This window comes from Poecilia latipinna, unplaced genomic scaffold (assembly GCF_001443285.1).
Source record: "Poecilia latipinna isolate Pla-1442-1.1 unplaced genomic scaffold, P_latipinna-1.0 Scaffold2308, whole genome shotgun sequence".
Classification (NCBI taxonomy): Eukaryota; Metazoa; Chordata; class Actinopteri; order Cyprinodontiformes; family Poeciliidae; genus Poecilia; species Poecilia latipinna.
In genome coordinates this window covers 100909-115761 of record NW_015114924.1, presented here as the reverse complement: position 1 = coordinate 115761, position 14853 = coordinate 100909, and the positions used below count along the sequence as shown (strand labels likewise).

The following is a 14853-nucleotide window of genomic DNA, read 5'->3' as shown; positions in this document are numbered from 1 at the left end:
TACATTTCTAAGTGTTTTGTAGCCAATTGTGCACACAAAAGAAAAAAATGAAATCTGAAATGAGTTTATGCCATGCCATCAAATTGAGTGGAAAATTATTTAAGTGAGAGTGAACAAAACCCCCTCAGGGAACTGAATTAGCTGACAACAGAAAAAAAAAGAAGAGAGAAACCCATAGGCTTCTCACCTTAGAAAAAGCACCAATCAAGATACACTGGGGCGGGCCAAATGAGAAGATATATACTTGTGACAGGTGACACCTTGACATAGAGCAAGGACAAGCAGACAAGGAAGGATTGGAGAAGAACAGTCCTCAACTTTAAAACTAAGAAAAACCTATTTTCATGACCAGTCAATATTTCACTGAGTACTGAAAAAGAAAGACTTTCAGGAACTGGCACAACTGTCAGTAATTTTAGCCGAAGAGGAAGGACAACAACAAACAGACAGATCAGAAGAGGGTAAGAGGTGGAAAGAAACTTGATGATGTCTTCATTTGAGACCCAGAACCAGTCACCTCCTCGTTGTGGTCCACAGTTTCCAAGTTTAGGCCAGGAACCGCCAGAGCTCAGCATGTACGGTGAATGCTACTACCCTCCTCCGTCCCTGCCGAGTCCTCAGCGGACAGCTCCTTCTTCCTATGAACTGAGCGACTACACCACCTCATCTCCAAACCCGTACCTTTGGTTCAACAGCTCCGGGATCAACTCCTCTTCGTACCTGTCCAGCAATGGTCCACCCGGGAATCCAGGCCCACCGTTTGTACCTCAGCACTACGGCATGCAAAGACCCTACCTGGGACCAGCTGGACCTGGCGGTCCAGGGGGGGAACTAAGCTGGTTCTCACTTCCCTCACAAGAAGATCTGATGAAGCTGGTCAGGCCACCTTATTCCTACTCTGCTCTGATTGCAATGGCTATCCATGGAGCACCAGACAAGAGACTGACACTGAGTCAGATTTACCAATATGTTGCTGATAACTTTCCTTTTTATAACAAGAGTAAAGCTGGCTGGCAGAATTCCATCAGACACAACCTGTCACTCAATGATTGCTTCAAAAAAGTGCCAAGAGACGAGGACGATCCAGGTAACACACTCAGATCAAATTGTGTCATTATCGTTGTACTCGGATAGTTTTTGACTGAGTCATGCATTTTGTTGTTTGATCTTAAATTTAAACTGCATCTTGTCCAATAGGTAAAGGCAACTACTGGACACTTGACCCGAACTGTGAGAAGATGTTTGACAATGGAAACTTTCGCCGTAAAAGGAAGAGAAAGTCTGACTCCCTCAACAGTGGTGACGGCGCTTCAGGGGCTCCAGAGTCAGGAGACAGTGAACGGGGAAGCCCCAAACACCCTGCCCTTGCCATGTCCCCGACACCGGACAGAATCCCCTCCCCTTCACTGTCGGGTCCCACGCCGTGTCTGAGCAGCTTCTTGTCCGAAATGTCTACAGTTTCTACTGGAGCAGCAAACGAGGTTGGGGGAGATGGGTTGGGCAGGCCGCTGCAGATTAACCTCCCCCTAGATGGACCGCACAGACCCACCCAGCCAGGAAACTTTAGCAACTATTCCCCCAACTCAGGTGTCTCAGAGTGGGTACCACAGGTACCAGCTCCCTCTGTGCTCACATCCTCACCGTCCCACTCTTCTTTAGGTTACTCTAGCCCCATTCTGAGCCAGTACACTGGGTCCAGTGGGCATTTCTATCCTTCTCTGAGCTCCACTGGAATCATTTATCATCGAGACGGCACAGAGGTTTAAGGAGATGTAAGGGGAGGGAATGATGTCTTAGGAAAAACTGTTAGAAGGATCTTTCAAATGTCTGGTATTCGTTTTGGCAAAACATAGTGTCTTTTTGCTGACATAGACAGGTGAAAGTGCTATAACACATGAGCGTACTAAACGGTGCTCGATTCCCACAAAAAAAGCTGATTCAGGTGTAGTGGCCTTACATTGTCCAACTGTAAAAAAAGGGGCTTGCCTTGCTATCAGATCCTGTCAGCTTTTATTTCAGATATATCTCTGCGAGAGCTGCGTCAACTTTAGCTGACGAAGCTCTAATCTGCTGACACCATGCCGTTCAGCGCTGACAGACAGCTTATTAAGAGGGGTAGTTGAATTACAGTGATGTCAAGATTGTGTTGTTCCTGTGCAAAAATAATAAACAAGTAGTAGTGAGACTGTCATTGTTTTTAGTACTGCAACAATTGGATTCATTTACAGTCTGGGAGTGTAATATAATGGTGGTAGTTGTACTGTGTAAATATGTTCACTTGTTCTAGTTTGTTACACCTAATTGTTGGTTTGTTTGTAAAAGTTTTGTTAAACAGAAGGAGTTAATAAGGTGTGGCTTCATGCTGTATATTGTGTTTTTACCATTAATAAAATCTTTTTGATATACATCTTTCTTCTCATAATTTTTTTAAATAGGCCGTACCGGGATTAAGCATTTATGAAGTAATAAATATATCTATTAATCTATCGTCTAACATCAGACCCTTACATCTATTTAGACATCTACAAAAAGGCTATAAAAAGAGAAAGTGAGACCATAAACACTGACAAAACAACAAAAAAACTGCCCCGTCAGTGAAAGCAATGACCAGTAGTGTGGAACCAGCTTGTCAGTGTAACCTGATCTTTGTTGATGGATAGTTAACTGATTCTCCTAAACGGTGAAAAGCTACATTCCCATGCTTTTTTCCCTCCTCAGCACGACACAGTAAAATCTGTGGGTGTCCCACACACAAATACTGCTGACTGAATGAAAACTTTGAAATAGAGATAAGCAGTAAAACCGATGTTTGAAATTAAGGAGATTAAACAAAATACAAAAAGAAAAGAAAAATAGCAAATGTGTTAATAAAATGATCTTATCTAAGTTTTATACATATACAATAGTTAATTTTATTACTGTATATACACAATATATAGAACATTCTGAATAAGATCATTATGACCATTTGCCCTCCTGTCCTCTGTGTGTACATGTCAGTGACAAGGACAGACAACTTATTTACCAGGTGTTTTAACACTGATTCAAACCGCAAAGTTCAGTCACCAACTTTGAATTTTCCTGTATTATGCAATACCCTCTTTATTATCTTGATATACTTCAATTTTGTTTATTTATGTTGTTTCCAGGCACTTTGCAAAAAAAAATAAAAAATCCAATTTATATACAGGAATATGCTGTCAATTAAATCCAACGACATAGGCAGCTATATAGTCAGTTACATCCATTACATTTCATCCTGTCTCAATATTGCCAAGTTCAGTTTATTATTCAAAGTGGTAAAAAAAAGTTTTCTAAACTCAGCCAAGTGCAAAAATCCCCTGACCTTGCAGCAAACCATCTAAAAGTGAAGAATACAGCAACAGATGACAGTCAATTGCATTGAGTCATTAATGGTACAGCAATGCTGAGCTTTCATAGGCCAGATCTACACAGGTATGGAAAAAAATGGCCTCAACTTTCTATTCTATTCTATTCTATTCTATTGTTCCCTGAATCTTTGAGTGCATAAAAAATAATTGGAAAATAATTTATTGAAAACAGTCATACACTGTAATTTGTTTTCTACCTTAACATGTGGTTAACAGTGGCCGGCTGCTGCTTTCTCACATCATTCTGATGGAAGCAGCAAGGAGGTACTTAGTTTTCTCTCATAGTTTTACTATTTTCACTTCAGATTTGTTTGATAAATAAGGACAGCGTGGAATCTGTTTCATATGCTGATATGTCAAACCCAAGGCTTGAAAGACAGTGTTCTTTCTTACCATGACTGCATTTGTCTGTGATAAACGTAATTGTAAAGAATTATAAGAAGAAAGGCAGAGTGCCTTCATTATTAATTAGGCCTATTTATGAATTCTGAAAACTTTGACTAAGCCTCCAATCTGAGTGACATCCTACGGCTCCTTTATAGTCTTCAGAATCATACAATATAATTCATCCAAATAAAATATCTAAAAAAAAAAAAAAACTTAATTATGATGTTTAAAATTAAGTCCTGAATAGCACCGTCTGTCATCTCCAGCTGTAATAGCAATTACACTGAGCTGAAGATGAGGAAAAAATAAAATCAGATAATCTTATCTGGTTTTATTTTGGTCAGAGACTCGTCTCTATGTGTGCTGCATAAATAAGAAGAAAAGTCCTTTTACTGATGTCTCCCTTAGGCCTTTATTTACCCTGAAACACAGGCAGCAAGACCGACATTTACATTAAACACAAGAAAGGAAGAGACAACGAAAGAAAGACAGAGCAGAAGAAGGAAAGAAAGATAGAGAGAAGGAAAAAAGAAGAGAAGAAAGAAAGAAAAAAGAGAAAAAAATAGTCTTTCAGGTGAATCAAGTGGAATTTACCATCTTGGCACTAATGGAAAATGTCTCAGGGGAAGGAGGTCAGCCTGTTAAAATTTGCATAACTGATTTCAAAACAATAACAAGAAAAGGAGACAAGGTCTCTCTTGCATGGATCACAGATTCCTGCTTTCTCAATGGTGTTGGGTTTTTGCCCATATCAGATTTAACTGTGTGAAATGTCATGAGTCAAACTGTGCCATGAAAAAAAAAGAAAACAACAAGAAAACCATCTAAAATCAATCAATTTCTCGACAACACCCACATTTCAAGCAAAAACAGAAGTTGCCTTCAAACAGATAATAAAATCCGTATGAAATTTGAAAACATGAATTCATGTAGCTCAGTCTGATGAGTCAAGCCGTTTTTTACTGGATGTACCACTAATAAAAGTGTGGGACTTAAAACAAAAAGCTTGTACCAGCAGCCTGAGAGCATTTTTTTTTTGGCTTTATCCAAGTTTTAGCAAAATGGAAATATTTGGCATATGATTCTGTATGTTATTTTTCCCTTTGCAACCAGATTTACATTCTGTTAAGAGAAAGGAGGAGAAAGTCTCTTTTTTTCAGCGTTTTTAACTAAATGTTGTCTGTAGGGCCGGTGGGGGTTGTGGTAAGACTTGTCCTGGGTTTGCAGTTGTTTTTACAGAGTAATAACCGAAGATAGGTGGTGTACCCCCCCCAGTTACGCCTCAGGGACCAACAGGTATAAAGGCTAATAGATAGTTGGACGGGTGGGGGTCTTTGTTTAAGGATCATTTTTCTCTCAAGTCGAAACTTATAAGGGAGCCAGTATAGTTGGGCAAGGAAAATAGAAAGTTGCTGTTTTGAGTTGTTTATGTCCAAATGATAGAAATGAGGGATATAAGAAATATCTGAATGTTGAAATCCCGTCATCAAATGTAAGAAACATAAAAAATAAAATAAAAAATCTTAAAATAAACATATATTTTATTGGAGTAGTTTTTAAGGAAATATTGAAAGACTAAAAACTTTGAAAACTTGAGTCATACATTTTAGATCCTGCTGAAAGATCTAAAGATGCCCCAATGAGTTTGACTGAAAATGTCCTGATATCTCAAGGGGTGACTTTCTTTTCTTTTCTTTTCTCTTCTTTCCTTTTCTTATATTTTCTTTTCTCCACCTTTATTTGAATGGGGTGGGTTTATGAGGGGTTTTTTTTTCTCAAATTAGATCTGCAAGTTAGCTCTGTAAGGGGGGTTTAGTCAAAAGCTGATATAATGCAGATCTGACCCCTAACAGAATTAGATTTAAATTATTGTTTATTATTATTATTATTATTATTATTTTACCAGTCTCAGTTGAGGGAAGTGAGTGGATCTTCCAATCTCAAACACATGGAGTTCATCGTTAACAAAAAATAAATAAATAAAAAAAACACAAAATAATTACCAGTGGGAACACAGAAAAGCTTGTCAGCAATAAAACAATGTTTTCATTGTGTAAATCCAACGAATTTTTTTTTTCTCTGTGATTAGGGAAAGGGGCAAAAATAATCACCTTGGAAAAGAAAAACTCTGCTCAGAAAAAAACAATCCCTCTCTCTCTCTCATATAAATTGTGCTTGTCAGACAGTTTCCTAAACTGAACATACACCACCTTCTGTTATGTTTTGTCGTTTCTCCCCATTTCGCGTTCAGACTTGGTGCTGACAAGTACCGATAGGTGCACGGAGAACAACTGGGCTCCCTTCCCTCCCCAGCCATCCACCTATCCAGCGGGATCTCTCTCCTTGTGCCAACTGAAACATTTTAAGAGCTTCAGCCTTGGTGACTTCATTAACAGCAGAAATTCCTCGGAGCCGTCTTATTCAGGCAGTTTAAAACCGATGCAAATTTTCCAACTGCTAATCACACCTTGGAAGAGGATGAAAAGCTGAGAGACGGGCTGATGTCGTAGATGAGGGTTTGTAGACAAACGGTAAAACAGAAGAGACTTGACTCCCCGAAGCCAAAGTCACTTTGATTTTTAATAAAACCCACATGTCGGTTTGCCTCCGAACCTTGGGACTTCCCTTATCGTTTTCCCTGTTGTTCGGTTTGCACCGAATGATCCCCCCTCCCCCCCCCCCTTTTTTTTTTTTTGTTTTTTTTTTGACTGAAAAGTACGTTTGACACATTTATGTTTTTACCTCCCGGAATTTTCCCCCCCTGCTTTCCCTCAGCCGGTGCAGCACTTTCACTTCTTTACAACTGCCATCACCTGTCAGAGTTTACATAGGTTTTACTTAAGTGGCAGAAAATTATAGTGCTTATGGCACAAGTCATAAGATGTGAGTCAGTTGTGGTTAATCCACATGAGGGATGAACCGACCTCTCAGTGTTTGAGGGATACCCTAGCTCATAATCCATCACTCGCGTGTTACTTTAGCTCCTTGCCTAAGGCAGGAAAATGATTGCTAAACACAGTGATACGATTAAATCTATTAAAATCCTCCTCCTCTCCACCTGCTGCTTGGCTCGTGGCAGTCTTCCCCACACCTGTCGAAGTAACGGAACGCACACACGCACTCACACACACTTGCATTTCTGTACAAGTCTCTGTGTGAGGTGCATGCAACAGTGTGGTGTTTATAATACTAACTCAAGCAAAGAATGATATCCTACAACTGACGTGCATATCAGATTTGTGTGAGACCTGTCCTGATTCTGAATTTGCACAAAAGGATTGCACTTTCTGCCCTCAGTTAGAAGACGTCCACGGTGTCACCTTCAGTAACCGTTTCCTGGTCTGAAGGCCAATATTCTTGGTACCGACGCAACCCAAAACACACCAGGACACGCTTGTACGTATGCCCTCTGTTTCTACTAAAACACTGGAGCCCTATCAAGGCTGTTTAGTAAACGGTAGGGGAGAACGTCAAGCCTCGGAAGACGTGCATCATGCCTGCTCCCCCTCCTCGCCACTGCAAGGCATCACCAGCTCGGTGTTATGTGTAAACACCCACACACACTCCTGACACACGAACGCAGGTGATGAAAGGAGCAAAAGAGGGTTTCTACTGGTTTGGAAGTCACTCAACAACCTTTCAGTTTGCCTCCTCCTGCAGAGGTCAGAGGAAACTTCCAGACTCTGTGCCGTCTCTATGCGAGAAACGTTCAAGTAAGGGATTAGCAAGCACCGAACACCATATCGAACGAATATTTCCTACTAACGGTTCTACACTTCTGATCGTCGTGATACTGCTTGAAATACAAATCTGCACAAGATCTAGAATACTTAGAAGCACAGCGTCCAACGGCATTAAGCCAACAATGAAGTCCCATTTTGGTAGTAGTCCATAAAAATGCAGCAGCTCCTTCTCTGTGGACCTGTGCGGTCTTGTCCCAGTCTGTTGGAGTCCAAAGAATAAGGCAGTATGAGATCTTCCTTTCCTAAACATGGTTTATATACACGATTTGGGAAAAAGAGAAGTTTGAAGACAAACACGGCGCACAGCGAGACACTGTGTATATTTGAATCATTGCTATTTCACCCTAAAATATTTTCCATGTCAACATGCAGTGCACATGGAGTTATGGACAGGGCTTTTCAGCGAGGGAGGGAGAGAACCCGGGGACGAATCAAGTGTATACGAATTACATCTCGCATGTCTTGGAAAATCCGATCTGATAAGTTGCCGTTGCCTCGCTCTGTAACGTAGCTGTACGTGAGGTCATACTGTCCTCTCAGTGACTTAGCTGCTCCTTCCTCCCGAGTTTCGTGTCTTTTCCAGCCTCAGTCTTACAATCAAATTTGACTAGCTTATGTTTTTCCACTGAAGAAAGGCACTTAAGAGCATAATGCTGCCACCCCCGTGTTTCAGACTGGTATGTTCATGGTAATGCTCCAAGCTAGTCCGCATAGGATTCTGAATATACGGCAGAACGTTCAGGTTTGGACCACATCGCCTTCGTCCATGTCTTTGGCGTTTGTCCTACATGACTTTTAGCTCATTTTAAACACATCTTATGTCTTCCTTCAAGAATGACATTGTTTTGCCGCTCTTGAAGAAAGATCTGAGTGCATGACAAATAGACGTCACGTTAGCATGTTCTCCTGCCTGTCATCTCAGGCCTCTCAGTTGCTTCTCTGATTAATGTTTCCCTTGGCCAGGTGACAGCTCTGTGGCCTTCACAGAACAGCTGTATTTATCCAGTTTTAATTACAAACAGAAGCACTGGGTTTATTGCTTTAGTTACTTCTGCATTTAATTATTTCCAGGGTGCACTCAAGAAAATGGGGGGTACATTTTTCAAGGTTTCCATTCATTATAAACAATCTAAGAAAACAATGTTCAGTCTTCTTTCCACTTTACAATAATGTGCTTTATTTAGCTCTGACACATAGGACATTAAATTAGCCAAGATGTGGAACAGTAAAAATAAATATATATATATATCTATATATATATATATATATATATATATATATATATCTATAGATATAGATATATATATCTATATATATATTAAGAAAAAGAAAAAGTGTATTATGCAGGTTCTCTGAAACAAAAAGACAAACCTGGTTATGATGCGTAAACAAGCCCAGTTTTTTCTTTTCTTTTACACATTATTCATTGTAAATTGGACAGTGTACCTGATTGTATTCAGTTTGAATGAGACATAAAACTGATTTGTACTAATCTAAAGGATGTCTTCTGAATCCTTAAACTGTGAGAAGATTCACCTTAGCATGCAGTGGTTGGTCTCTACCTGTTCAGTAAGCTGGCACTGCATTAATACGTCCCACTGGGTTCAAAGGAGCTCACTCACATTGATAACCATTAGCCATCCTTAAAAACACATTGCTGTAGCAATGTGCAGTCTGAGTTTAATTTTGATGATGCATTAAACACGTCCAGATAGAAAATGCTTCGGGTAAGTCTTAAAACTCTTATTTTGCCTTCAGTAATGGATTCTGCGTCAGCAGCACTGTCTCAGGTGAAAAACATAAGGAGAGTTTCTACACTCATTAGGTTTGGTACAGACAAACTAAGAGAAAGTCATTTTTCATAAAAACATCACAGCAGGGTGAAAATCAAAAACTGTCACTCAAATAACCTCTGTGAAGAGGTTGTAGTTTTGTTTTTGCTTTGTTTTGTTTTTTCATTTTTGCATAGATATATTTTTATGTTTTTATCAGTAATATCTACATCATAGAAATTTGGTGATGCACATTTCACAGATTTGTTAAATGTAAACACTGATTAATTCTATTTCTTAATTCAAATCCTTTTTTTTTGTTTGTTTGTTTGTTTTGTTATCTATTTTGGAGACTTCATCTTTAACATCCTCATTGTCACTGCTGTTCTGGCACATATTTAATGAACATACAATGGTGCAGTGCAGGACTCAAGCACAGATCATGAGAAATCAAAAAAAAATTCACAGTAATAATAAATGAGCCTGATTTAACCAACACTTTTTCAGCACTTGGACTCTTACACCACAAAGTTTATTCGAGTAAAGGTCAGTCACAATATCTGTGAATTACCATCGTAAAGCTTTAAATGTGAAAGCATTTAGTCATCGGCGTCGGCCTTCGGGTTTCAGTGATGGACGACCCGTCACCTCTTACAGTGTGAAACCTCTCCGAGTTGCCCTTGTGTGCCCAGCAGATGTTAACATCTTTCAAACCCTCATAATAATTGTACTGTGATTTACTGCTCAATGACTTCAGAGAAAAAAAACAAGGTGTGTGTTAGGGGCTTTCCTAGAGGAGCGCATTTCTGACACAGTTGGAAACATGACATTTAAAACAGTTTCACAGCTTTCTAACCCTTTCCTCGCTAAAGTCGCACGCTAAATACGAGTCTGTAAATTTGCAGGGGATCGGCACACATCATTTTTTACTGATCGACAGTATTTTAGGGGCCCACATGAGAACTGGCAGGTGAAAGTGACAAACATTTTAAAAAGAGACGGCTTTTCGTGAAGTATTTGTGAGGGAACGACTTTCTTTTAAAGTTCAGAACAAAAGCAAAAAATAACCAAAAGAAACCATGAGATTCAAGGAGTCTCCTGCGTGACATCAACGGCTCTTAACTGTTTGAATGACAGGAAAGCAGTTTTGTACAGTTTAGGTGCTGCCAAAAGTGCAAGACAAAAAAAAAAAAAAAAAAAAAAAGAAAACCTCTGTCTCAGACAGAACCAGACAGAGCTTGTTGGGGTGCTGCCAGCAAGGTTAAAAAAAAAAAAAATTCCCAATGAGTATTTGGAACTGTTGTTTCTCAGAACGCATGGTTCATTTATAAGAAGGAAATATTACACCCTCCCAATTCAGTAACCCTGTTTTTAAACAGACAACCCACATGAGGGTGAAGCAGTAAGAACAGGTGTGAAAACAGGCATCTAGTATGGAGAGATGCCCTCTAGTGGTCAGTTTTTTTACACAGGTCTTCATATTAAACACTAAAGAACACAAGTTTGTTTTTTATGTATTTTACTGCAGCACAGAATCCCGTAATACATTTAGTCAGTCAAGCCAAGGCAGCTGTAAAATATTATTGCAAGAGGTAATTTAAGAAGGAAAATAACCAAACACTTACAATGAAGGCAATAAATATATGAAAAGATGATCAGTGTAAAATTAGGAGTTATATAAAGGAACAGGAACAATATTCAGACATAATTAAAAGAAGGTTTTCCTTGACTGAGGTTGTTTGTCTGTGAATAAATTAAAACAACAAACGAGAAGCAAACCTAAACATTGAAGATGAACAAATTTGGACCTGAGGTAGAAGATTTATAACGAGACGCAAAGGAGAAAGTAAATCTGGAGCAGGAGTTCGTTTAAATTCAACGACAAAACTCATTGAAGTGCTACCAGGGGAAAACACCGGGTAGCATGTAGCTCCTAAATGTTGAATAAATGAATGTACTTACCTAGAAGTGGTGCTAAAATAGAATCACATTTTCTCAGGACACTAATCCAGTAAGGACTCAAAAGAACAATGTGTTGTTTAAACAGCATGTTGACATCTAATAGAAGGGATCCCCAAAGCATAATTAAAATCCCTAAAATCTCCAAAATGTCTGTTACATGAAAACAGGGTGACATATGTTCGTTAATTGTTTTTTGTTTTTTTTATCAGGAATATTTTACAAACTGTGATCAAAAGGAAATCTTCAGTTCGAACCAGTGACAATAAGATGAAGTGAACTTCAATTTATTTTGTGTTCTTAGTAACAGGTTATGGGTATTATGCATATGTGACATGTTGAATTGACTTGTTGCGTTTTGCTGCAAATCGCATTCAGGTCCATTCAGATTCCCCTATGCTTTGGTTTTATGTGCTGTAATGCAGGGGTTTTGTTGCTATAGATATTTGATAAAACCTGGTGAATTACTGGTTGAGGAGAGAACAGTGCATGGCAGCCAGTAAGATGAACTGGTTGAGTGTGTTCTGCCCACCATTGGCAGAACACAGCATAAAACAGCTATATTACTTTGTTTTCTGGCCAATTATAATCATTTGTGTAACCGGGAGGTTGCTAAAACATGCATGCTAAAACTGAGTCAAAATGAAAATTTTTAACTTAAAAGGTAAACACGCTAAATATAAAGTATGCCCCCTCCCCCCCAAAAAAAGGGAAGTACATTATCAGAAAAAAATAAATAAAAACATATCATTAATATCAGATATATAATCTTGTCAGATATTATCTGAATGCTTTTGGATAACTCTACAGCCATGCAGTCGAAGCAAAACTTTGTCTAATTTTGGTCATAGAAGAGCTAAGTCACAGCAACCAGTATGTTTTTTACAAGCACATGGTTGAAAATAAAAAAACAAGGTGGATAAATACTTCAAAATGTTTTATATACTTTGTAGGTTACCTAATACATATGAGAAGAAAACTGCGTAGTTACTGGAGGTGTGTTGGGAAAACACTGTCTGTGTTCACACTTCTTCCACAGCCTGTTCTTGGACGCAGGCAGAGTTTATCTACTGCGCCATCTGATGTTTGAAATAAGAACCGCAGCACCTTAACTGTGCCTCTACAAAATGGTCCAAGACAGCTGCTGAGGGAAGGTCTAAGTATGTTTTAGCAGCCACTGCAAGTTACCATGATGGACAAACACTGGCGGGATAAGACGCATCGCAGACCTGAGAGATGCTGATCACCAAGCTCTATTTGATCTAGTTGAAGGAACAAACTTTTTTATCAATTTCTTCCGAGAAAACAGAAGCACAATTTTGTTCCACTGAAGATTCAGTATAGATATATGAAGTTGGAGATATATATATATTTTTTTTTTTTCAATATGTAAACTTTACAATATTTGCATATGTTAACAATGAGCTGTGAGTAGTGCAGTAAATATTCATCTTAAGGTTTTGCATTCGGATCCCACGTCTCCTAAAAACAAAAACAGCATAAAAAAAAATTAAAGAAGATTCTAATTGCTGCTTAGACCCTTGAATTGTCCTCAGGTTTCTAATTAAAGAACTTTAGAAACGCTGGTTAGACTTCTGAGGACTCCATTAACAACTTTAATTAGCACTTAATAAGAGGCTGCAATTGTCTACGGTCTCCTGGTTCCTGAAAACTTGTATTTTCACCACAGAACAGAGGAACTGTACGACCATGACCCACATAGCACAGAAGGTGAATAATTAGTATTAAAATCATAAAGTTAGAAAAAGACTTATACTGGTTACAAGAAAGAAACAACAACAGTAACTCTAGTTTTAAAGTCTACTATGTCGTAATTGGCTGTTTAGCTAATATTTCCTTTGAGTACATCTGAGGAAAGTACTGCATTGCCTAATTATTCTTGTTGCACACAGGCGGCACTCGCCTTATGAACCTTTATTTCCCCACTGGGCTTCTGGGCTGGTCTGGAGTAAATCAACTGGTGCATGCAAATTTGCGTGTCTCAGTCCCCGTGGCAAGAGGGGAAGGTGTGCGCGTCCACGTACGTGTGCACGCGAGCGTGAGTGCACGTGTGTGGGCAGAGGAGCCAACTGGACCATGCAGATGAGTTGGATCCCGCTGCTGCCGGGAAAATCCTCCCTGGGACACCTCATGTCAGCGTGGTAGATCTATTTGGACACCGTCTCTTGATGTGCGCTCAGACACACACAGAGAAACTCTCCATGAAGATGAATACATTTCAATACATTTTCCAGAATTACGTTGCTCTTTGCAGCAACCCGGGATATTTCTCATGGACACTTTAAAAAGTGTTTCATCAGAATGGACTTGAGAGTTGAAAATACAAAGAGCTTTATTTGTAGTGGAGGGTAGAGTTTAACTGGTTAGTTACACATAAGAAGCAAAAAGAAATGTGTACAACAGCACCCATTTTTCAGGAGTCGGGCAACAAGGGTGAAAAATAAAAAGTATTTATTCTTGTGAGAAAAATCCATAATCTAGACTTGTTTTTTTTGTTGTTGTTTTTGTAATACAAATAGATCTCATTTGCTTCAAGTCCAAACCCCAAAACCTGTGAAACTACAGCTTGTCTCATGGCTCTTGGCAGCCATAATACAGAAAATTACACCAAGATTTTAGGGGAACGTGAAGTCCTTTGGAGGTCACATCTTTTCGGGCTACATCCATGCAAGATAACACAAAGCCACATCATGCAGTCACAAAAAAAAAAAAAAGCATTTTCACTGAAAAGAAATACGGGCACTACCTACAGTCCTGCCTTTTCTAAATAAAGAATGTCTAAATTGCAAACAAATGGAAAGTCAAGCCCAAGAAGCGGTTAACCCGGCGCCAGGCACCAGTAGAAGCACCTCGAAGCACATCGGCCCAGCATGCTATCTGACAAGACCGCCGTAGGGAGGTCAAGGGAGTCGGACCCCCTGGTCAGAGCTCCCGCTCAAACACCACCACATCCGGGGCAAAAGCTGGCAATCCAGCCCTCCCTCTAGTTATACATGTGGGTGTACATATGCAAAGTCTATTAAAATTGGAGCTGGAAGAGGTGTTTCAGAAGCCCCCAGTGGAGGGACCCTCAACGAGAGCAGAGGCTCCCCCCACCTTTCCATGCAGTTCTAGAAAGGTAAAGCTGCTTTGGCTGTGATGTTTTATTTATTTATTTATTTATTTATTTGTGAGGTTGTGTGAACTGAGCTCTCATCAGCATCCCTCCCAGTGAATTTAAAGCTGGAAGCCTTCTACAACAGCCTTAATCACCTTAAAAGTAGGCCTTTAATGGCGGCGCACAACCTTCATTGCGCTCAATTAAGCAGTTTGTAGCGACGAGTACAGCTGCAGAGCAGAAAATGCTGAAACTCAGAAAAAGAGGCTAAAGGGAAACATCAGTGGAAAGGGAGTTTAATGAGAGCAACTCGCTGTTCTAGTTGACTGAGTTAGCTCATTTGCTGGCTCTCATGTAACCCCACAAGATGAAGGCCAGCACCAAATTATTCCTGTTGAGAAGCAAGACAGCATGTCTTTTGTCCAGTTATGAATTTTTATCAATAAAAGAACATTTAGTTCTCACCCACCACGCCTCAAGGG

At 39.5% G+C, this 14853-nt stretch overlaps 1 protein-coding gene across 2 annotated transcripts; it reads left to right on the top strand.

The window, feature by feature from the left end:
* Nucleotides 1-252: 252 nt before the first annotated feature.
* Nucleotides 253-2407, top strand: foxi3b (forkhead box I3b). 2 transcript variants are annotated; one of them, XM_015018694.1, is made up of 3 exons: nt 253-461; nt 538-1087; nt 1198-2407. In XM_015018694.1, the coding sequence occupies exons 2-3, from the start codon at nt 574-576 to the stop codon at nt 1764-1766; spliced, it is 1083 nt and encodes a 360-aa protein (XP_014874180.1). In that variant the 5' UTR covers nt 253-461; nt 538-573; the 3' UTR covers nt 1767-2407. The 2 variants fall into 2 exon arrangements, with proteins under 2 accessions (XP_014874180.1, XP_014874179.1); XM_015018693.1 differs by having other exon boundaries at nt 253-1087.
* Nucleotides 2408-14853: the final 12446 nt, after the last annotated feature.

Excerpts from the sequence above, each read along its gene's own strand:
- foxi3b (XM_015018693.1), top strand. The coding sequence starts at position 484 with ATGATGTCTTCATTTGAGACCCAGAACCAGTCACCTCCTCGTTGTGGT. Across the intron at positions 1,088-1,197 it reads AAGAGACGAGGACGATCCAG|GTAAAGGCAACTACTGGACA; the intron begins GTAACACACTCA and ends CTTGTCCAATAG.